The 21,252-nt window shown below is 47.6% G+C and overlaps 1 protein-coding gene across 2 annotated transcripts in view; it reads left to right on the top strand.

Moving 5' to 3' along the window:
- The window catches only part of Ano10 (anoctamin 10), a 126,263-nt gene that overhangs the window by 33,745 nt on the left and 71,266 nt on the right, over window positions 1-21,252 (top strand). For both annotated transcript variants that reach the window (XM_050141625.1, XM_050141626.1), the window contains exons 10-11: window positions 4,612-4,803; window positions 7,441-7,569. In XM_050141625.1, the coding sequence (XP_049997582.1) occupies window positions 4,612-4,803; window positions 7,441-7,569 (321 nt within the window). The remainder of the gene's footprint in view (window positions 1-4,611; window positions 4,804-7,440; window positions 7,570-21,252) is intronic.

A 21,252-nucleotide genomic window follows, 5' to 3' on the forward strand; every position in this document is an offset into this window, starting at 1 on the left:
AGGCTCAATGTCCTTTATTTATGGCTAGAAACCAAATATGAGTGAGTACATCCCATGTTCCTCTTTTTGGGTCTGGCTTACCTCACTCAGGATAGTGTTTTCTATTTCCATCCATTTGCCTGCAAACTTCAAGAAGTCCTTGTTTTTTACTGCTGAGTAGTACTCTAATACGACATTTCTTTTGACTAGAAGACTTCTCGGTTAATTTGAGGAAATACACATGGATTACTAGAGGTAATGAAAACCTAACTCTTCCTTCAGTCTTAGCAGCTGATGAGCCCCAAGTCAGACTTACCTCCCAAGTCTCTCTGCTGCTTTTCCTATGCTTGCTGTGTGCTGCACGGACCTCTCCCTCTCCCCCTCTTCCTCTCTGTGTGTGTGTCTGTGTCTCCCTCCTTCCCTCCCTTCCTCCCCCCTCAGTTCTTACTCATCTGAGAATGTCCCGCCAGAATCTTAGCTCTGGTCTCTCCAGCTCCACATCTTCTTCCTTTGTGAAGCATGACAGGGGCAGCAGTGACCACTGTCCTCTCTTGTGTGCTACAGCACCAGGTCTAGAGTTGGTCTGCGCAGCAGGCGGTGCAGTGTTTTTGGTCGGTGAGTCAGGGAGGAGTTCTGGGCTCTCCTTCCCAGGCCTAGAGTCGGTGCTGTGAGCCTGAGCTCTGAGAATGAAGTGAGGGCCTAGTAGGTGGGTATGGGGACTGTGGGTGAGTGCTGTGCTAACAGAGCACCCCTCGAGCTGTCTACACAGTCCAGCCACTTTCTCCTCACCTACTATAATGGTTATATTATTTGTGTTTTAATAAATAAATCTTCCCTGAAGATCAGAGGGCAAAGCAGCCACACTAGTCAGGCACACAGGCCAGGCAGTGGTGGTGCACACCTGTAATCCCAGGACTCTGGAGACACAGGCAGACGGATCTCTGAGTTCAAAGCCACCCTGGGCTACACAAGGTCAATCCAGAAACTGATCCAGGTGGTGGTGGATCCCAGTGTTTGGGAGTCACAGGCCTTTAATCCCAGTATTAGGGAGGTGAAGAGGGAGTGATATGGCTGGGTGGAGAGAGGAATATATAAACGGAAGAGACGGGAACTCAGTGGAGTGTGGAGTCTGAGGATTCGTGGAGACAGGATCTCCCCCTTTTGGTCTGAAGATCTGGGAGGGGTAAGAGGACTCTCTAGTGCTTGGTTGCTTTGCTTTTCTGATCTTCAGGCTGAGCTTTAATATCTGTCTCTGGGTTTTCATTATTTGTGCAACAATCTGCAGTTTCTCTGTTCACTGTCTCCGCGGAAGTGACAAGGGGCAGGTTCTAAACGTCTGCAGGCATAGGGAAGGAAGAGCCCAGCAGTCACGTTCTCTGAACGGTCTCTGGAGCCCTGCCCTTTCCAGGCCCTTTTGCTCCCCACTGAAGTCCATGGTCTTGGAACTGCCTGCTCCGCTGTCTGAAAACGTGGACAAATTTTGGAAGAAATCAGTTTGTCAGATTGCAAAATTACTGTGAAACACAACTTTCACTGTAGAAAAACCTGAGAAATGATGGACAGAGGAAGTGAGGAAAATGAAGCCTCTGTCTCCTCAGGAAGGGCAGCCTCTGGGTGTTCTGACCCCCGGCCCTGCCCAGGCCATGACTGTGCAGTTGCTCATAACTTCCCTGTCCACTGCCGTCCCATTGCATCATATCCATGTATCTGTGAGAGGAGGCATTTCCACCTACAGTGCCCTAGCCAGCAGCTGCCACCCAGCCAGGGCCATCGTCACTAAGTCAGTAGTGAAGAGGCTCGCCAGGAATGTGCCTGGACGTCTCTCTTGCTCTTAAACATTTTCTGATTTGGAAAATGTGTGTGTGTGTGTGTGTGTGTGTGTGTGTTTAAGGTATTCTGTTTATGTTACTGGGTCATCATTTCAGTGAGTCAATGAGACACTTTCTGTCTTAATTTCTAGGATGATGAACGTCAGTAGATAAGACTCATGTAAGGATGATCCTAGCATCTGCAGTAGCACCTAGGAGTTGGGACCAGAGCTCTGGAGAACAGCGGTGGGCGTAGAATTCCCCTCCCCGCCCCATTGTGACTTTACCCAGAGTGATTTGCTGATTTGCCTATTTAGGGCCGGGGCTGAGCTGGCTTGCCCTGTGGGCCTGTGCTCTGAAACTGTCCCTTGCACCTGGCCTCTCCTTCAGGTCCAGCTCTGACTGTTGCTGACTGTGTATGGGCAGTGTTAGGTTTTGTCTCTACCCAGCAGTCTTACTGGACTTTCTGCGTAGACTGCCATGCCCACTTCTTTGTCTCGCCTTCTCTGTGACCCCATCTTCTCACTGCTGGCTGTTAAGTTTGTTTTCTGTTTTGGAGACATTTTTTTCTTATTTTAAAATGGTTTATTTTGTGGGGTTTTAAATCATGAATGGTACTGATCTTTATCAAGATTTCTTTCTTTTTGTGGTTACTATCTCCTTAGTTGTTCTATCACGTTGCTACACTTTGGTGGGAACATGCTAAGATTTTACTTAGTGTTGAGACCATAAGCTACTAATCTTCTCTTCTCTGTAATAGTGATTGCACCCTGTTTCATTAGTCATGGAAACCTAGTTTCTTGGCGGTTAGCAGCCACTACATATAGTTTCTCATCACGAGCAATTTCAGAGTTCCACGGTCTCTGCCCTGGCTACTGTTTCTATCCAGTGCCTGCTTTCCTTGGCATTCAGTTGGCGCTGGGTAAATACAGGAGGAGCAGGTCGTGTGGTCCCCTGGAACCTGAACTTTGTCTTCAGATACTTAATGCATTAGGTTTGTGAGATTATGATTTTCACTGGCATACTATACCATACATAACCGTTCTGTTCCTAAGGTTTGCTACAGGGACTCACAGGGCAGATCAAGTGATCTTTGCTGGATTTCAGCTCATGGGGTCAAGGGTGTCTTGGGCTTGTATTTGCTTTGCTAAGATTGCATTTTCTTTTCTTGCTCTTGGGTTTCACCTGGTACTGACTAAGCCTGTTGACCCAGCCTCTCCAGTATAAACGTACTGGTGGTGAGTGTGTAGCCACCTAGAGTAACCTCGTGAGGCAGGAAGGGCTGGAAGGGGCCCCCCATCTAACCTTTTGGGATGTGAGGAAGAGCTCCCTGCAGTAGACTCACATGCCGGGGTCCACCCAGCCCACTGTGGCATGGGAGGAAGTTCCCTGAGCAGGGACCCTAGCATACCAGACAATACCTAATTAGCTCTTTTGAGGGAAATCGCACATCTGTATGAAGATTTGACTGTTGTGATCATAAAAACACAATTCCAGATGTGAACACACACACACACACACCCCACGATGTCTTGCAGTGGTTGAGTCTCCTCTTCTCTGAGGTGTGTTGTCTTTGTTTTGGGTTGGGATCATTGGTGCTCAGTCAGTATGTTGACAGCTCTGCCTCACCTTTAGGTTCCTCACTCCTGGTGCCTACGTTGGTGTAGGCTCCTGGGAATACTGCAGCTTTCCGTAGCCTGTGGGCATCTTGCTGCTCAATCCTGCCTTGAGCTCCTGGTCCACCCGTTGTCCCTGACAGATGTGATGTAAGAACATTTAACAAAGACCCAGGAGGAGTTTTTGGACCTGGAAGGAATTCTGGAAGTCCACAAAAGGCAACTGTTTTGTGTGGGGTGTTCCAGAGTACCCAGCCAGGTTAGATAGTGACTTCCCTTTGAGACAAGGCTTTGGGAGAGCTGCAGCCACTTTGTCCCTTGTGACTGATAGCAGTGCAAGCTATTCTACTTCATGTTACTACATGAATGAGTAGGGATGAAGTCAAGCTAAAATGCCACAACATGCAGTTTTCTCCTTGCTAAATGCTGTCAGCATACAGTTAGACTCTAGAGAACACTGCAGCCAAAGTTAATCATGACAACTGTTGCTGCTCCCGTGGAGAGTTGTTACCATTTTACTGGTGTCGTTATTTTCAGTTTAAAAAATCATTCTGACCTCTTAATCTCTTATTAACTTTATTGTACATGCATGCGTGTGTGTGCTCATGGTTGGTCCTCTCCTTCCACCATGTGGATCTTGGAATCAAATGCAGGTCTTTGAGCTTGGCAGCATTCTCCTTTACTCGATGAAGTGTCTTGCCAGCTCATCAGCTTTATAGTCTAAGGCCAGGGCATCCTGGGTGCCTACAGATAAGGATACCCCCCCCAAGACACTGTTTCCCTATGTCACCCTGACTGTCCTGGAACTCTCTGTAGACCAGGCTGGCCTCAAACTCAGAAATTTGTCTGCCTCTGCCTCCTGAGTGCTGAGATTAAAGGTGTGTACCATCACCACCCATTAGAGAGATCTCTTAACGGGATCATTAAAAGCAACTATGTTTAGATTTTTTTATTGTTTGCCTTGAGGTGGTAGTTAAGGGAGGTGGGTATTAATTAGTTCAGTGATTTGTACATGAGGAAAATAGACAACTAAATAACTTTTGATTCCTGATTTCAGCAACTTAGTGCAAAATCATCTTTCAGTTTGTCTGAACTTGTGGTTGGGAAGAAAGGATTGGAGTAGACCTGGAGATTTTAGTAGCTGAAGACCACCCTTTCCAAGCGTTGCAGATTTCTGTGTGACTCTGAGCCTTCTGTCCACATTGCAGGGAACCTTCGATGATTACTTGGAGCTCTTCCTGCAGTTTGGCTATGTGAGCCTTTTCTCCTGCGTCTACCCATTAGCAGCTGCCTTTGCTGTGCTGAATAACTTCACTGAGGTCAACTCAGATGCCTTGAAAATGTGCAGGGTCTTCAAACGGCCGTTTGCAGAACCTTCAGCCAGTATTGGTGTGTGGCAGGTAACTACACGGGGAATAATGTAAAAGCTATTAGTCATTGCTGGAGGAAGGAAAAACTCTTAAGAGCAGAAAATGTATAATACCCAGAGTACCCCTAAACGTTACCAGACAATAACCTCAATATTATCATCAATAAGAAAAACAAACAGTAAAACCAGGGATCAGGTAGAAAACAAGTGTCTGACTTAAGTCCCAGCATGTCACCAATTACACTAACTATAAATGGCTTAAAGCCATAGATTAGAGACAGATTGGCAGAGTGATTGAAACAGTTCACAAAGGGGGGGGGGGAGATAAGGAAACTAAGGAGACGTTCCCGAAAGGAAGAGAAAAGAGGGCAAGCAGAGGTGGTTATGGTACAGTCTGATAAAGCAGAGGAGGCTGTGATACAGTCTGATAAAGCAGAGGAGGCTGTGATACAGTCTGATAAAGCAGAGGAGGCTGTGATACAGTCTGATAAAGCAGAGGAGGCTGTGATACAGTCTGATAAAGCAGAGGAGGCTGTGATACAGTCTGATAAAGCAGAGGAGGCTGTGATACAGTCTGATAAAGCAGAGGTGGTTATGGTACAGTCTGATAAAGCAGAGGAGGCTGTGATACAGTCTGATAGTCTGATAAAGGATACTTCTGAGGCTAGGTTACCAGAGAGGAGCAATCTGCTACAAAAAAGGAGACAAATTCTCAGAAAAACATCAAACTGAAATGTATATGTATCAAACAACAGTGTGAGAGAGAACAAATTTGGAAGGAGACTAGAGGAACCCAGTAGTTAGAGATGGAAATACCCCGTTCCCCAAGATGGAAGAAGAAAATCACCAAGAGTGGACAAGGCTCAGTGGTCCATCAGCAGGCTGCATCTGACAGGACAGAAAACACTCCAGCAAGTGGGGATTGTACACAGTACAATGAGGCCAAGCCAGAGTTAGTGACAGAAGGTAACAACAGCAAGACCTCCCAACACTAGACAACATAAAGTATCCATGGGAAAAAATCCCAGATGCTGTCCAAAGACACTAAACCGAAGGAGGCTTTTGTGGGATGCCGCTGGTAAGGAGGCTGGCAGGACTCAGGGATGTTTATACTGGAGCAGCTCATTAACTGAGGGCTCATTAAACTAGAAAAGACAAGCAAGATAAACCCACAGCCAGTAGAAGAAAGGAAACAGGAAAGAGAACGACTCAGATAAATTGAAAACAGAAATAAGATCACTGAGTCAAGGATGTGGGTCCTAGAAAAGACAAACACAGTGGCAGTGTCCAGCAGGAGTGGATCAGTGTCTGCAGGCCTGCAGCCTTGGGGGATGGGGCAGGGATGTGTGTGCACGTGTGTGTGTGTGTATGGGTATGTATGTGTGTGTGTACATGTGTGCACGTGTGTATGCACGTGGTTTATTAACCAGTGGCAACAAAACACATTCACAGAATACGGAGGGGAATCCCACCTCACAAAGCTGCGGCTCCCTCAAGGCCCTGGGCCCAGGCATAGCTCCTTCTCCATACATCAGAGCGCCCCAGGTCAGTCTAGCCCTCAATACTTAGGAAGCCAAAATTAGTGTGATGGCAAAACCAGACACACAGAGAATTGAGGAACAAATAGTACCTCTCATGTATGGCAGAAAACCTGAAGCGGTTTGTGTATTAAACGGTGAAACAAGTTGAGCATGGTGGCGCACGCCTTTAATCCCCGCACTTGGGAGGCAGAGGTAGGTGGATCTCCATGAGTTCAAGGCTAGTGTGGTCTACAAAGTGAGTTTCAGGATCGCCAGGGCTACACAGAGAAACTCTGTCTTGGAAAACACCCCCCATCCCAAAACACTGTGGGACAAGTGTCCTTGGGAAAACCCAGAGAATTAACTGGAAAATTGGCCCAAGTAACAAGAAAACACAGTAACTCACAAAATTACTCTATGGGACAAAGCAGCTACTGTATACACCCATGACCATTGGAAGAAGAGGCAGAGGTACAGCCCTTGTGCTTGTTAGGAGTGGCTTCGGTCATCAGGAGGCAGCCATCAAGAGCTTACAGTGGCAAAGGGAGAACATGGAGGTTCCCACTGTTACCCAGCAACACACCATAGGACACATGGACCTCCTTGTGGGACCCCGTCAGTGTTCTGTGAGTGCCAGGGAAGCCCGGCTTCCCTATTTGCTAACACTCTACAGGGGCTTTGGTTCATGTCCTCAGGAAGGGGCCATGCATAACTGGAGACTGTTATAGCTCAGCCACGTGGGGTGTGCGCCTTATCAAAGCAAGGGCAGTCTTGTAAAATAGCTTTTCTTGAAGATGTTGTCTGGCTTGGAGTGTGAAGAGGTTTTCTTTGGTGGTCTATAAGCACCCCCATCCCTATAAACAAGCAGAGACAATAACACAAACAGGGCTGCGGGCGTTCCACACTCCAAGCCAGGCCGTCCTCGGGTGGGAAGGCCGAACAATACTGCTCAGGAGGGATCAGGCCGAAGGGATCTAAAATGTCCGCTAATGGGCTAGCTTTAAGTGAAAAGAACCCTGCCAGGAGGGACAGAGGTTTAAAATGTGTGTGGGTAGCATAGAACCTGGAGAAGCTTTTCCTTGGGCTCAGATAGTGGACACAGGACATGGCTGTTGCCGCCATTAACGCCACACCTTTTTATCTTTCAGTTGGCCTTTGAAACGATGAGTGTTATATCTGTGGTCACTAACTGTGCTCTGATCGGGATGTCGCCACAAGTGAATGCGGTCTTCCCGGAGTCCAAAACAGACCTGGTTTTGATCGTAGTGGCCGTGGAGGTGAGTGAAAGTGTTCACACCATAGTCCTCTGCTGTCCTCAGTGAAAGTGTTCACACCAACCACAGGCCTCTGCTGTCCTCCAGCCAAGCTGCTGCTGCAGCCCATGGTGATGAGCATGCCTGAGTAGTAAGAAGACAAATCCTGTCAGCAGACTAAAGAGTGCGGTCTGTGCACTTCCGCTTCCTGCCCAGCTCATGGAAGAGGCCTTTCCAGAGACTGCAGGATGCATTCATTTGGAATAGACATCTGTGGATTTAGCATGTGTTTTTAGCTCGTTCTAGGAAAATGCCTCCTCTCTTTTCTTGAGCGGATCCTAAGAAACTTTTGTTGTAGATGTAAGTGTTACAGCTCTGAGGGGAAAGGCTTCCCCAGTGGAAGTGTTACAGGTCTGAAGAGAAAGTCTCCTGGCAGTCAGGAGCCAAGGAATCCCACAAAGTCACACAAGCGATTCACTGGGAGGGGAAAGACCCAGGAGGGTGGCCGCCTCTGCTTGGTGAGCAGAAATAGACCTTATATAGGGGTTGGGGCAGGTAGTATGGAGCCTTCCAGGGTGGCCTGTTATTGGAAGGATTATATGATCTGATCTTGGGGCAAGCTCAGGGATTGATGGGATTTTGTGGTCAGACTCTGGGGCAAGCTCAGGGATTGGTGAACTTTTGTGGCCTGGTCTTGCACTTTTCTTTCTCCTCTTTCTATGGAGTGGGGCTTAGTCACTTCACTACCTTGAGGGTTGAAGTCTGGAGATGGGGCCTGGCCATTGGAGCTCCTGAGACCTGAGCCTCAAGGTGTCAGGCCTGACTGCCAGAGTAGTCTAGGAGTAGAACCAGGCAGCTGGAGGTTTACAAGGGTCGGAATTACAATGAGCTTGGATAAACTCAGAGATTGGCTGGATTTTATGATCAGGGATTGGTTGGCTTCTAGGCTGAGTGGTTCAGGGCCAGGGTGTGTTTCTTGGCTCTGGGTTCAGGGCCAGTGAATTGGCTCTGGTCTCAGGGTCAGGGTGTGTTTCTTTGGCTGCACTTTTACCCTACATCCATAGTCCTTCACAGTCTCAACAATGTTTTAAAGTCCAAAGTTCAAAGTTTCTTCTGAGATTCATGCAATCGCTTAACTGTAATCACCTATAAAAATCAAAGTCAAAGCAGATCACACACTTCGAACATATAATGGCACAGGATATACATTACCATTTCAAAAGGCAGGGAAGGGAGCATAGTGAAAAAATTCTGGACCAAAGCAAGACAAAAAACCAGCTAGGCAAACCCCAAACTCTGCCTTTTCAAGTCTGACGTCAAAACGCTCTTCAGATCTCCCCCTCCTTTTACTTCTGTTGACTGCAGCACACTTCCTTCTCTTGTGCTGGTTCTACTCCCTGTTAGCAGCTCTCCTTGGCAGGTATCCAATGACTCTGGTATCTCCAGCTTGGGGGCTCCAAGGCAATCCAGGTTCTCCTTCACAGCTTCACGTAATGGCCTCTGGGCCTCCATGCGGGGATGGATACTTGTGACACATGCCTGGCCCCACTGGCTCTCTGTAGTCTCCGGGACAAATTCCATAGCCTCTTCCTTCTATCCTTAACTCTACAGCCAGAACCACATGGCCAAAGCGGCCAAGTTCTGCTGCTTTCTGGGGCTGGAACATGGTCCTCTAGTTCAATTATATCTTCACCAACTTTCTTTCCTTCACTGCCTGCTCTTGGCTGTCCTGGAACTGGATCTCTAGACCAGGCTGGCCTCAAACTTAAAGCTCACCAGTCTCTGCCTTCCCAGTGCTGGGATCAAAGGTTTGCACCACCACATCTGGCTCTAGATTAAAGGTTTGCACCACTACATCTGGTTCTAGATTAAAGGTTTGCACCACTACATCTGGTTCTAGATTAAAGGTTTGCACCACCACATCTGGCTCTAGATTAAAGGTTTGCACCACTACATCTGGCTCTAGATTAAAGGCTTGCACCACCACATCTGGCTCTAAGTTTTTCTTTAGTTCCTTTTCACAAATTGGAAATTTAGCTGGGTGGGACCTTGCCCTGAGGTCACCACTCCTTTTATTCCATTTCTTAATCTCTGTGAACACAGGATTTAGCTCTATTCCTCCTCCTGGTGCCCTTCCTTTTCCATCTGTATATTTTATATTTTTATTTGCTCAGCTTGCACCTTTTCATTATAAATCTTCATTAGAGGTACCACTAATATCCACACGACAGAGTCTATACTAGGCTGTTTTGAGATTTCCTCTGCCAACAGAATTAATCCAAAACTCTTCACTTGAGCCTCAGGAAGACTCTTTAGAGAACGGCAAAAGGCATTCATTTTCTTCACCAGTATATCACAAGAATGATCTCTGGGCAACATACTAAAATTCTTCTTTAAACCTCTGAGGTAGGCTCCCCCCTGCCCCAGTGCATCAAATCACACTCAGGACCACTGTATTGCATGATCCTGCTAGAAAGGCCCATTAAAAAATACTTAAAACAGGGCTGGAGAGATGGCTCAGAGGTTAAGAGCACTGGCTGCTCTTCCAGAGGTCCTGGGTTCGATTTCCAGCAACCACGAGGTGGCTCACAACCATCTATAATGAAATCTTGTGCCCTCTTCTGGCGGGCAGGCATACACACAGACAGAACACTATATACATAATAAATAAATAATTTTATTTTAAAAAATTTAAAAATACTTAAAACATTCTATTTCCTAACCCAAAGTACCAATGTCCAAATTTCTCCAAACAAGACAGCAATACCCCAGTTTCTGGTACCAACTTCTGTCTTAGTTAGGGCTTCTATTGCTGTAAAGAGATACCACTTAATTGTGTGGCTCACTTACAGTTCAGAGGTTCAGTCCATTATCATCATTGCAGGCAGACATGGTGCTGGCTGTGTCTTGATCGGAAGTCAACAGGCAGTAGACTGAGGCACTGGGCGTGGTTTGGGCACAGATGAGACCTCAAGGCCCACCCCCATAGGACACACTTCCTTCAACAAGGCTTTGTCTCCTAACAGTGTCGATTCCCATGAGCTTATTGGGGCCAATTGCATTCAGATTACTACAGACTTGAATGTCCCACTTGCAGGCAGAAGAGACCCATCCTGCTGGGCTCCTTTCTTCTGTGCTCATAGTGGATGCTGCATGTACAATGTGCATTTGGGAGACTCATTTAAGAACGAATGAGCAGGAAGGGAAAGGATAGTCCTGGTGGGTGACAGTATGTCTGTGTTGAATTTGGGGAGTAGAACAGGGTTTTGGAGAGTCACCTGTAGAAAGGAGGGTAAGGGAAAAGACCTAAAGTCGGCCTGGGTTTATAGAGGCCATTCGGCAGGGCCTATGGGAGCCTTGTGATTCAAGACATTCTCTGCAGTTCCGCAGCTTTGCTACTTGGTTTTTGTTACTGAGTCTGGAGTTAGCCAGCCTTTGGTACTGGCTGGAGTGGTGGCGGGCAGTTTACACGGGGGATGCTTTTCCAGGGCCTGTGGGTCTGTGGGCCTGGTTGTCAGGTGGCTTCTGGGTGAGAGCTGAGCAAGAGCCAGGAGGGGTGGCAGTCCCGAGACACAGGAAGCCTGACAGCAGCCCTGTTCTGAGCGGGAGCTGTGAGTGCAGCCGTCTCTCTCCAGGTCGCTCCACTGGTGTGACCAGGGCAGCTCTGCACAGCACCCAAGAGTTCCCCAGCTGTGGTTGAGTATTTTTCTATTTCAGTAAAAAATCAACTTCAGAAGAAGTGTTAGAAATAAATTATAACAACAAAAAGTTTTACCCAGTTTTACTCTAGCCTTACTGAGTCCTCAGCTGAATGCCATGTGGCCTTCCATTGAAACAAAAACAAAATCTGGAGCATTTAGAAATAAATTAGAAAGCATAAGTTTTGGGTGTGTGACCGTAAACGTCTATAAAAGTCATGCTGAAGTTCAGGTTCGGGTTTAGAAGGTAGCTATGGTGGTGGGTATGCTGGTCAGCCTGGCTGTGCCAGCTGCTGTGGGACTCACATCGACCCTCAAGTGTGACAGCTCCGTTTGTCAGTTCTAGTCAAGGAAGAACTATCACTGGGTCAAGCTAATTTTTTAAATAAGGTTTTTTTCTCATAAATCTTAAACATTTTAAAGAAAGGAAATGAAGTCTCAGATCTTCTATAAAGTGAAGTCATGTAAATTTATATTATTCGCTGTTTCCTCAGAGTCTAGATAGTCTAACTGTGTACTGAAGCTTTTGTTGTTGTTCTGGTTCTTTGAGACAGGGTCTCCTATAGCTCAGGCTGGTCCCAAACTCTGCATGTAGCTGAGGCTGCCCAAGTTCCTGGTCCTCTTCCTCTCTCCCAGGTGCTGGATTTTAAGGGTGTTTCACCATGCGCAGCTTTCACCAGTTTTAAAAATGTCTTTCTCACAGATACCTGCATATTGTACTTTAGTGTATTTATTTATGGCCTCGAAGTAAAGTTTTTCTAATTCAAAAAGCCACAGTAAACTATAAAAATTCATACATTATTTTTAAATAAGATTTTAACATTGATGGGAAAAGCAATTTAAAATGTTACATTTCTCTTCAAACTCATTAGCTTCTCAGTATTTGTCACAGAACAAAGACCTTTAGAAAATAATCCCCATTTTCTAAAGTTGGGGCTGTGTTTGTGTTCTCATGATGTCAAATTTCCAGCACTAGATAATGCCAGTGATTTTTTTACTTCTTCTTGATGCCTTGATTTTTTTCCTCCTTAGAGTTGGATTTGCTGCGACCTTCAATTGAATAAGGGCAAAAGGAAAAAAGAAAAAAAAAAAGCGGTTGTGGCATCTGTGTGCTTACTGCCCCCTAGCGTTGCCTTTGAATTACAGCTCCTGACACAGCTTTGTAAAATAGATTCATTGGGAACAGACAGGAACCTGAGCATGAGGAGAGAGCGTACCGAACGCGCCAGTTTTATGGGTTAGAAGTTAGATATTAAAAATGCCATGAAGAAAAAAAATGCCATGAAGTTCAGCTCACAGATCCAGTCGGCATCCACAGGTGCCCCCAGGAGCCAGCTCACTGAGACATCCCCTCGAGTCTCTAACGTTTCCAGCAGAGAATGCAAAATCACAGTGAAAGTGCAGTTTGTGAAGACAGCAAGTCCAAACATGCAGTGTTGGGTAACGTTCCTCGTTTCCGACGTGTGTCCAACATCCCGAATGTTAGCCGTTTCCCCTTGCACCGAGGCAGAGCGGGGAGTGTCCCTAAGGCAGGAGTAAGCCGACTACTCTCACTGGGAGTGTACCTGCATTTCTAGTTTTTAGGTTCTAGTGACCAGTGAGTGTTGGCGCTGTTCATGTTTAATTACTAGTTTGAAAAATATCCCTTAAAAGCAGTTTTTGTGGGTGCGGGGAGAGTAATTTATATGATGTACGCGCCCCCTACTGGTTAGAAACGGAACTGCCTGCCATCTGCTAATAGCATTGTAGGCCCTCTGAGAGTGGATGGGGCTCACAGGGCTTACTTTCCTAGTCTCAGACATAAAAATGGTAAGCTCACTGCAGAGAACTGATCTTTACCTTATATCAGGACTTACTTTAGAACTTTGTTGCTGTATGTGTTCTCCCGCTCTGGAGCGTGGACTGAGGTAACAGATTGGAGTTCACCGCCAAGCTTCTGCTCAGAGTGCTCATGCTGTCCTCGGCTGCAGATTCAGGCACCCACAGCCTGCCCTGCAGGAGCGCCCTGGGAAATAACACACGAGTGGCGGGGTGAGTGGGACTTGCTGCCAAAGGTGAGGTCTGAGTGAGACTCCCTGTGTGAGACAGCAAGCGTGGAGCCAAGACATGTCACGGGACACACGGGTGTGATCCCGGCTGGTGTGGCAAAGCACAGTGAAGCTCTTGCCGCTCCTGTTGCCGTTGTTTCTTCCAAAGGTCATCATAGCAAACATAGCAGAGTCAGAGTAGGGCTGAGAGAGAGCCTCGGTTTGTGAGTTCCAGCCCTCAGGTGTAAAGTCAGGACACTGATGATGTACTAAAGAGGTGACGTCACTGTGCCTGCCTCAGAACAGCAGTTAGTGCACAGGCCTGCACAGGCTCATGGACCCATCTCCCCAGGCACACTCACCTGGTTGGTTTGTGTCAGTTTGCTCCTCATTCAGTCTCCCACTCCTCTCCACCTGGCTTTGTTTCTGCACCTCAGTCCACCCTGCCCCTTTGTTCCTGCTTCTGCCTGTCTGTCAGCACAGGGTCCCACACTTCCCACCCACACTCTGCTGAGTGTGATTCACGTACACCTCATTCTTTGAGGTGTGTAGTTCAGGGCTCTCACCCCTGCTGGCACTTCTTTTACCGCAGTGATTGCTAGACTTCATTGTCAGCTTGACTGGATAGAAAAGACTTGGTAGCACACACTCCGGGTGTGTCTGCGAGGGCGTGTCCTAGACTTGGTAACACACACTCCCGAGTGTGTCTGCGAGGGTGTCTCTTAGACTTGGTAGCACACACTCAGGGTGTGTCTGTGAGGGTGTCTCTTAGACTTGGTAGCACACACTCAGGGTGTGTCTGTGAGGGTGTCTCCCAGACTTGGTGACACACACTCTGGGTGTGTCTGGGAGGGCGTGTCCTAGACTTGGTAACACATACTCAGGGTGTGTCTGTGAAGGCGTCTCCAGACAGGATGAGATCAGGGGGGCCCTGGTGTGAAGAGTGGATTTGTAATGTGCTGGCATTCTTGGAGGTGGTGAAGGTTGGAGATGAGGCCAAGTTAGTGCAGGTAGGTCCCTGGGGTCATGTCCTTAGGTCATAGCTTGTTCTAGCTTCTTCCTGTGTGACCCTTCTCTGTTTCCTGCTCACCAAGAAGTGGAGAACAGCTTCTGCTCTGTGTTCCTGCTGCCAGGATGCTCCCCACAAGCTCGTGGACTCAGGGGCTACGAGTTGAACCCTCTAAGCCATGAGCCGAAGCCAGTCCCTCCTCCCTTAACCCATTACACCAGGCACCGTCACAGCCATGAGAAAGTGGCAGCACACCCTTGCGGTCTGCTCTTGGGCCATTCTTTCAGGATATTCTGACCGCGGTCATCCTCCATGATGGGAAAGGTGCCGAGGTGGATGACAAAGCCCCTCCCCTTGCCCTGCTTCCCATTCTGTTGTAGGACACCCTGGCGACTTTCATGGCCAGTTAGCAGGAGCACTCACAGAACTGTGTAGGCTGCACTGTTTCCTCTCCAGGATGGGGCTCCCAAGCCTGGGCCAGGAGAGCAGACCCCAGGGGCCGAGAGGTGCATGGGGTCACTTCATGAGTGGTTTCACAGTGGAGCAATTCTTTTCAGAGGGTTTGCTCATGAGCAAATGAATCCCATGGTTTTCCCCTAGTGCTCTTTGTGACAGTTATTTGAGACTTCCAGATTTAAACTTGGTAGCTTGTTACAGAGAGGGGGCTGCTTATTCTTCCCGGCAGCCAGGCCAGCTTACACTCAAAATAATCACACAGAAACTGTACCAATTAAACCACTGTTTCGCCCATTAGCTCTAACTTCTTACTGGATAACTCTTGCATATTAATTTAACCCATTTCTATTAATCTGTATATCACCACGAAGTTGTGGCCTACCAGCAAAATTTCAGCACGTCTATCTCTGGTGGCAGTGGGTCCATGGCATCTCACTGACTCTGTCCTTTTTCCTCTCAGCATTCAGTTCTATCTTCCCTGCCTACCTAAGTTCTGCCCTATCACAGGCCAAGGCAGATTCTTTATTCATTAACCAGTAAAAGCAACACACAGACAAAAGGACCCAAGCACCTGAGACCCACCCCTGACTCCACAAATGCATGCACAGGTTCATGCACAGCTGTGCCCATCCACACACAAATGCCTGAACCATACATACTCGCTCATATTTTAAATATTTAAAGAAGCTAGTAGTTAAAATCCTATCACCTCCATGATACTCTGTTCAAAGTTTATGTCTTTCTTAGTGTGTCAATATATAAGCATTTTCCCATTCACTAGTCTTTGAAAACAAGGTTTTAAAGTTATTTAGTAATATATCATTAATATCCACATATAGCACACTTTATCATCTAAATGATTCTATGTATTTAGATGATTTTCTACAAAAGCTAATGAATGAATGTATATTTGAGTATGTAATATAATAATGTCCTTTTGCATCTTAAATAACGGTTGTATTTAGCTTTGCTACTAATGAACCTGATTCTCTTTTGTTTGCTCGGATTATTGCTTGTTCATTTCTGCTTTAGTTTTCTCCAGCCTGCAAACGTTGGCCCAGATTTGACCCATGATCTGGTTCTGGGTTATGCATGAACTAAGAATAGATTTGGTGTTTCTAAAGCAGTGTTTTAAATAATACAGTTTCTGTGTGATTGTTTTGGTTCTTGGAAGCTGGGAAGAACAAGCACCCCTCCCTTGCAACAGTGACTGTACTTTTGGAAAGTACATTAAGAAAACCTTGGCAGGGGCTGGAAAGGTGGTTCAATGGTTAAGAGCATTGTCTGCTCTTTTAGAGGTCCTAAGTTCAATTCCAAGCAACCATCTATGGTAGGCTCTGGTGCCTTCTTTTGGCATAAAGGCATGCATGCAGATAGAGCACTCATACATAAATAAATACATTTTAATAAAAAAACCAAAATCTTAAAATTCTATTATTTTTAAGACTATAGTATAGAGTTAAGATATATGATGTGGGGGCTGAAGAGATGGCTGAGAGGTTAGCAGCACACACTGTTCTTGCGGAGGATGCAAGTTCAGTTCCCAGCACCCACACTGGGCATCCCTGTCAGTCCACAGCTCTTTGTCTTGTGTGGTGTTCAGGTGCATTCTTTGCTTGTGAAGGATCAACCAACCCACAATGTCTGCAGAGTTTGCCGCTCAGTTCTGGTTGGCTGATGTTGTTCTCTTCAGAAACAAATTCTGAGAATTTCATTGCAGGCTTGACCAGGATGGAGCCCCCAAACGGCAGTGCTGTTCATGGTCTTCCTTCTAGTGTTTTGGTTGTTTGGGATTTGGCTCTTCAATTTCCTCCTGGATGGGACCATGGGCTGGATTCCCCACACATTTGTGCCTGTGGTTTTGAGATGGGGTCATGAGATCGCCCAGACTGGGCTTGAACTCTGAATGCCCCTGCCTCACTAACCTTCCTGAGGACTAGGTTACAAGTGTGAGCTACCACACCCAACTTTCTTCTGTTTCTGTTTGCTTATTCTTGCTGGTCTTTTTTGATGTTTCCTAGTCTTACTCTAGGTTGCCCCCACCTCCAGTTTTTATTCAGTTAAAACATGACTCTGTGCTCTGTGGTTGGTGTGGAGATAATTAAAGGCGGTCAGGGAGGGTTATTGCGTTGGATATGTATTTATTTTATGCCGAACCATCCCAGATACTAGAAAAATATGGTACTAGCTTTGCGAGCATCTACCAACTTGTCCAAGAGAGAAATTCCAGGATGGTAGAAAGCCTCTTCCCTAACCTCCTCCCCAGTCAGATGGCCCTGGTTGTGTCCCCTCTGTAGGGTGCTGGTACAGGCTCTCCCGCCGTCTAGAAATGGTTGAGATGTAGGCTCTGTGGACTGTGTTTGCTTGTGGAGTGCTTATGAGGACAGATTCTCCCACCAAATTTATTTATGGATTGCATTCTCATTACTGTAATTGATATAATTTGATTAAATGAAATGAAAACTGGTGAGAACCTTCGCTAAAGCAAAGCTGTCACATCTATGAGAACCTTTGTAAAGGATCCACGAAGACACACTGGTTTCAGACGGGAATAAAGAGGAGACAGTTAAGTGACAAGGGCAAATCATAAAAATATGGGCATGTTTCAGATTTGGCTTTCACTCTGCTTTCAAGTGTCTTAAATTTTTTACTCTTCAGAGAAAACAAACCTGGGAAATTCAGTCGTTGTCTGGGATGTGATGGTTAATCCCAGCTGGCTGGGATTTAGACCCACCTCTCCAGCCCTTCTCTGAGTGTGGGCTGCACCATCGTGAGCTGGTAGCCACTGAGCAAGGACATTCCTCTCTGCGTTGTGACTGCAGAGGCGATGTGACCAGCTGCTGTTTGCTCCTAATGCCATGCCCCTACTTTTCCCCACCATTACCCTCCTACTCCCCTCCATAAGGACCTCCAAACTGAGCAAAACAAGCAAACCCTTCCTCCTCCCTCCCCCCCTCCCTCCCTCCCTTCCTTCCTTGCTTCTTCCGTAGCTTTTCTTGGATATTTTGTCACAACAGGAAAGTAACAGACACAGGGGTCTTATTTGTGCAGGGGTACACCGCTCTGTCACCCTCTGAGTAGACTGCTGTTTCCCTGTGTCACCTGACGTGTCCCTGGGGACTGCTGAGTTAGAGGCTAGCCCTTCGTCCTGTCAGCAAATGGCAGGTGTTTGCTTTCTTGAAGATCCAGACCTGGAAACTCGAGGTTAGCACATACTCTTTTTAAGGATGATTTTGACAACCGTTTTACAGATTATTTGGCACTTTTAAGGTATCATAGTGGTTAACATTTCTGCCCTAAAATACAGGCAAAGGCAGGCTTCCCACTTGGGAAGTGATCATTTTCCCTAAATCTGCCGCGCTGGTGGAGAAAGTGCTGAGGTGAGGTCAGAACTAGGAGGCTGGCAGCCCCCATGTCATACGTGAGTCACAGGGCGTCAGAGGGATCCGCAGAGAGCATGGAGCTTCTGGGCTGGCCACTGCCTCTGCTCACCCCTCTCCTCTGCTGCCGCCTTCTGCAGAGGCTGCCAGTCCTTCCTTTCACATACCGCAGGCCTCATGACTCTCCTGCTCTGTCATTCTGGGGAACAGTCAAAAAAAGAATGCATTTTGGGTTTCAGGTTTTGTTTTTTTTTCCCTGAGGGTAGGAATCACTTTTTATTTCAGAAAACTGAAAGAAGACTTGAGGCCAGCAAGAATGTTCCGTCTTTTGTAGTCGTGCTGTGGTGTTGAGGGGCTTCGTGAGGCCAGGGACACTTGGAGAAGGGCCGGAGTGAGGGGACTGGCATCAGAGCCCGAGGGCTTTCTGAGGTCAGTGAGGGCCTGAGGAGGGGTGAGGAATGGGCGGGGCCACCTCCTATGGTCTCACTTTTCATAAAGTGAGCTCAGCATCCACCTTCCTGTTACACGCTCCTCCTCCTCTGTGTGCAGCCATGAGGTGCAGCTGGGCATGCTGGCATCCATGAGGCTCCCCAGCTCTGTCCCTTCCCTCTGCTTTAGATCAGGAGACCCCCATTCTCTGGCAGTTCCATTTCTGTGGTCTCAGCTCTTGGCACCGGCCACCCATGCTGCAGAGCCGCTGTGACAGCGCTGATAACCAGGAGCGGCTCCCAAAGAGCAGGGGTTTCCTGCCGCAGCCGTCTGCTCTTCTGCAGCCTGGGAGATTTCCTCAGAACCCTTTTCAGGAGGGCTGGTGCTCCAGAAGGATCACCTCAGGGCTTGTTTTGAGGATGTCATCTTGGTTGAAAATGCTCTTTAAACTGGGTTTTGTTGGGGTCTCGTCAGACACCACTTCAGGAACTCATGATGACCCCGTTGCTCGACATGTTGGGTTTGCTTTGCTGTGCTTTGCCGAGCTATTCATAGCTTCAGAGGGACTTTGGTTTCCTTTGTGGTCCCTAAGATGCCACAATGCAGACAGGATCAACCCAGAAGCTAAGGAGAGTGGCAGTGTAAACTGCTGCTGCTGCTGCTGCTGCTGCTGCTGCTGCTGCTGCTGCTGCTGCTGTCTCTCCCTAGTTAATACAATGCTTCCCCCGGGCTGGTGCATTCAGGGTTATTAAAAATGGACTACATCTTTCTAATGTTAAATGCCATGTGGAGAAAAGTGTTTGAATTTCTTGATTTATGTATATGGGGTAAAAAAAATGAGTATTTCAGCTGCAAGTGTGTGTGTGTGCTAGAGAGTGTGTGTGCATGTGTGCGTAAGAGTGTGTGTGTATGTGTGTGCGTGTGTCTATTGTAAGGTGGGCTCAAGCTGAGCCTGAAAGTCAAGACTGCCTTCTGGCAGATTGAGCCCAGGTGGATGACGAGGTGCAGAAGGCAAAGGCACTGCTGTCCCTAAGCTTCTGATGGGCACGAGTGCCCAAGTGACCACGCACAGGCTTCCTCTGCTCTTTCCGTGTCAGTGTCTCACACAGAAGCTAATTGGCACCATCTGTGCCGATAATGAAGCCCATGGTGTGGCTATTGGAGCGAGGCACTCGCTGGAGGAGCTCACAGTCGGGGTGAGAGGGAGCAGCGAGTTATTTCTGTGGATGTTCTGTGTGACCAGCCGTAGAAAGAGAGGGAGTTGCCAGAGGCTGCCCCACGCTGGGTGCTGCTTACATAGGAGAGCCTCACATCCGAATGGTCTGCCGTGTGTCAGAGTTGCCCGCGACTGCTGTCACATTTGTTCCGCCTGAACTGGGTGCCTCTTCTTTCAGCACGTCTGTCTGCTATGATTTGCCCTCTGCCTCTCTCGCCGTGGGCTGAGCCCCGGAGGCTGGCGGTGCTGCCACGTGCACCTTGTCCTTGGGTCTCCAGCACAGCTCCTGTGTTGGGGTCTTCTGTGTCCCTCCTGTTCCCAGTGTTCCAGGAAGCACAGCACTGTTGAAGTATCTAGGTTGCAACTGCATTTACATATACACACATACACCTCCACGCACAGATACATACACACCCACAGACATACATACTCATACACACAAGCCCTCAAACATGTACACACAAGTGGAAATAACAGAGGGTGTGAGCTGGTCATTTTGTCCATTGAAAGAAAGGAACATTTCTGTCATTCTCTCTCAACTCTCTTGCCTTGAACGTATTTCCAGTCTAGTTTGTAGAGAAATGTGCTTAAAGGAACCCTCTGCATGTGTGAGTGCAGGCTTGCACACCATGGCACATGTGTGTATGTCAGGAGACAGTTACAGGTGTCCGTCATCACTGTCCGCCTCACTTGAGCCAGGGTCTCCTGTTCACTGCTCTATACTGCAGGTTAGCTCATCTGCGAGCCAGCTGGTCTGTCCCTGCTGGTAGGGGTGCAGAGATTACAGGCGTGTGCTCCCCAGGTTAGCTCATCTGTGAGCCAGCTGGTCTGTCCCTGCTGGTAGGCGTGCAGGGATTGCAGGTGTGTGTTCCCACGTGTCTAGTAGGAGTGCGGGGATTGCAGGCGTGTGTTCCCACGTGTCTGGTAGGAGTGCAGGGATTACAGGTGTGTGTTCCCACGTGTCTGGTAGGAGTGTGGGGATTACAGGCATGTGCTCCCATGTGTCTGGTAGGAGTGCAAGGATTACAGGTGTGTGCGCCCACGTGTCTTTAGGTTTGTTGTGGGGTTTGAACTTAGGTGCTCACACTTGCACAACAGTGGGAAACTTCATTTCCATGTTTCTTGATCTCTGTATTTTATCATTTCATTTTCTGTTAGTGCACAGCGCATGGAAACTAGCGAGGAGGTTCCTGACAGGAGGGTGCCCCCCTTTGTTTATTTCACGGGTGTCCTTTGACTAGCAGCCATGTGTCATGTGGTTCAGAACTCCAAAGGCGCAAAGCTGAGTTTGTCCGCTACAGAGTCCCTGCTGCACACAGCATATGTGGTCCGGTCCCTGTCTGGGCATTCCCAGTATTTAAAGTAAAAACAGCAGGCACAGTTAATCATGGTGATTAGAGAGCAGGCCATAGCGGGCTTGCTTTATACTTAACTGTCCAGTACAGATGATGATGTTGCACACACAAGCTGACTGATGCTGTCCAGTGTTAGA

The sequence above is a fragment of the Alexandromys fortis genome, unplaced genomic scaffold (genome assembly GCF_014885135.2).
Source record: "Alexandromys fortis isolate MF-2015 unplaced genomic scaffold, M_Fortis_MF-2015_v1.1 scaffold_44, whole genome shotgun sequence".
NCBI classification, from domain to species: Eukaryota; Metazoa; Chordata; class Mammalia; order Rodentia; family Cricetidae; genus Alexandromys; species Alexandromys fortis.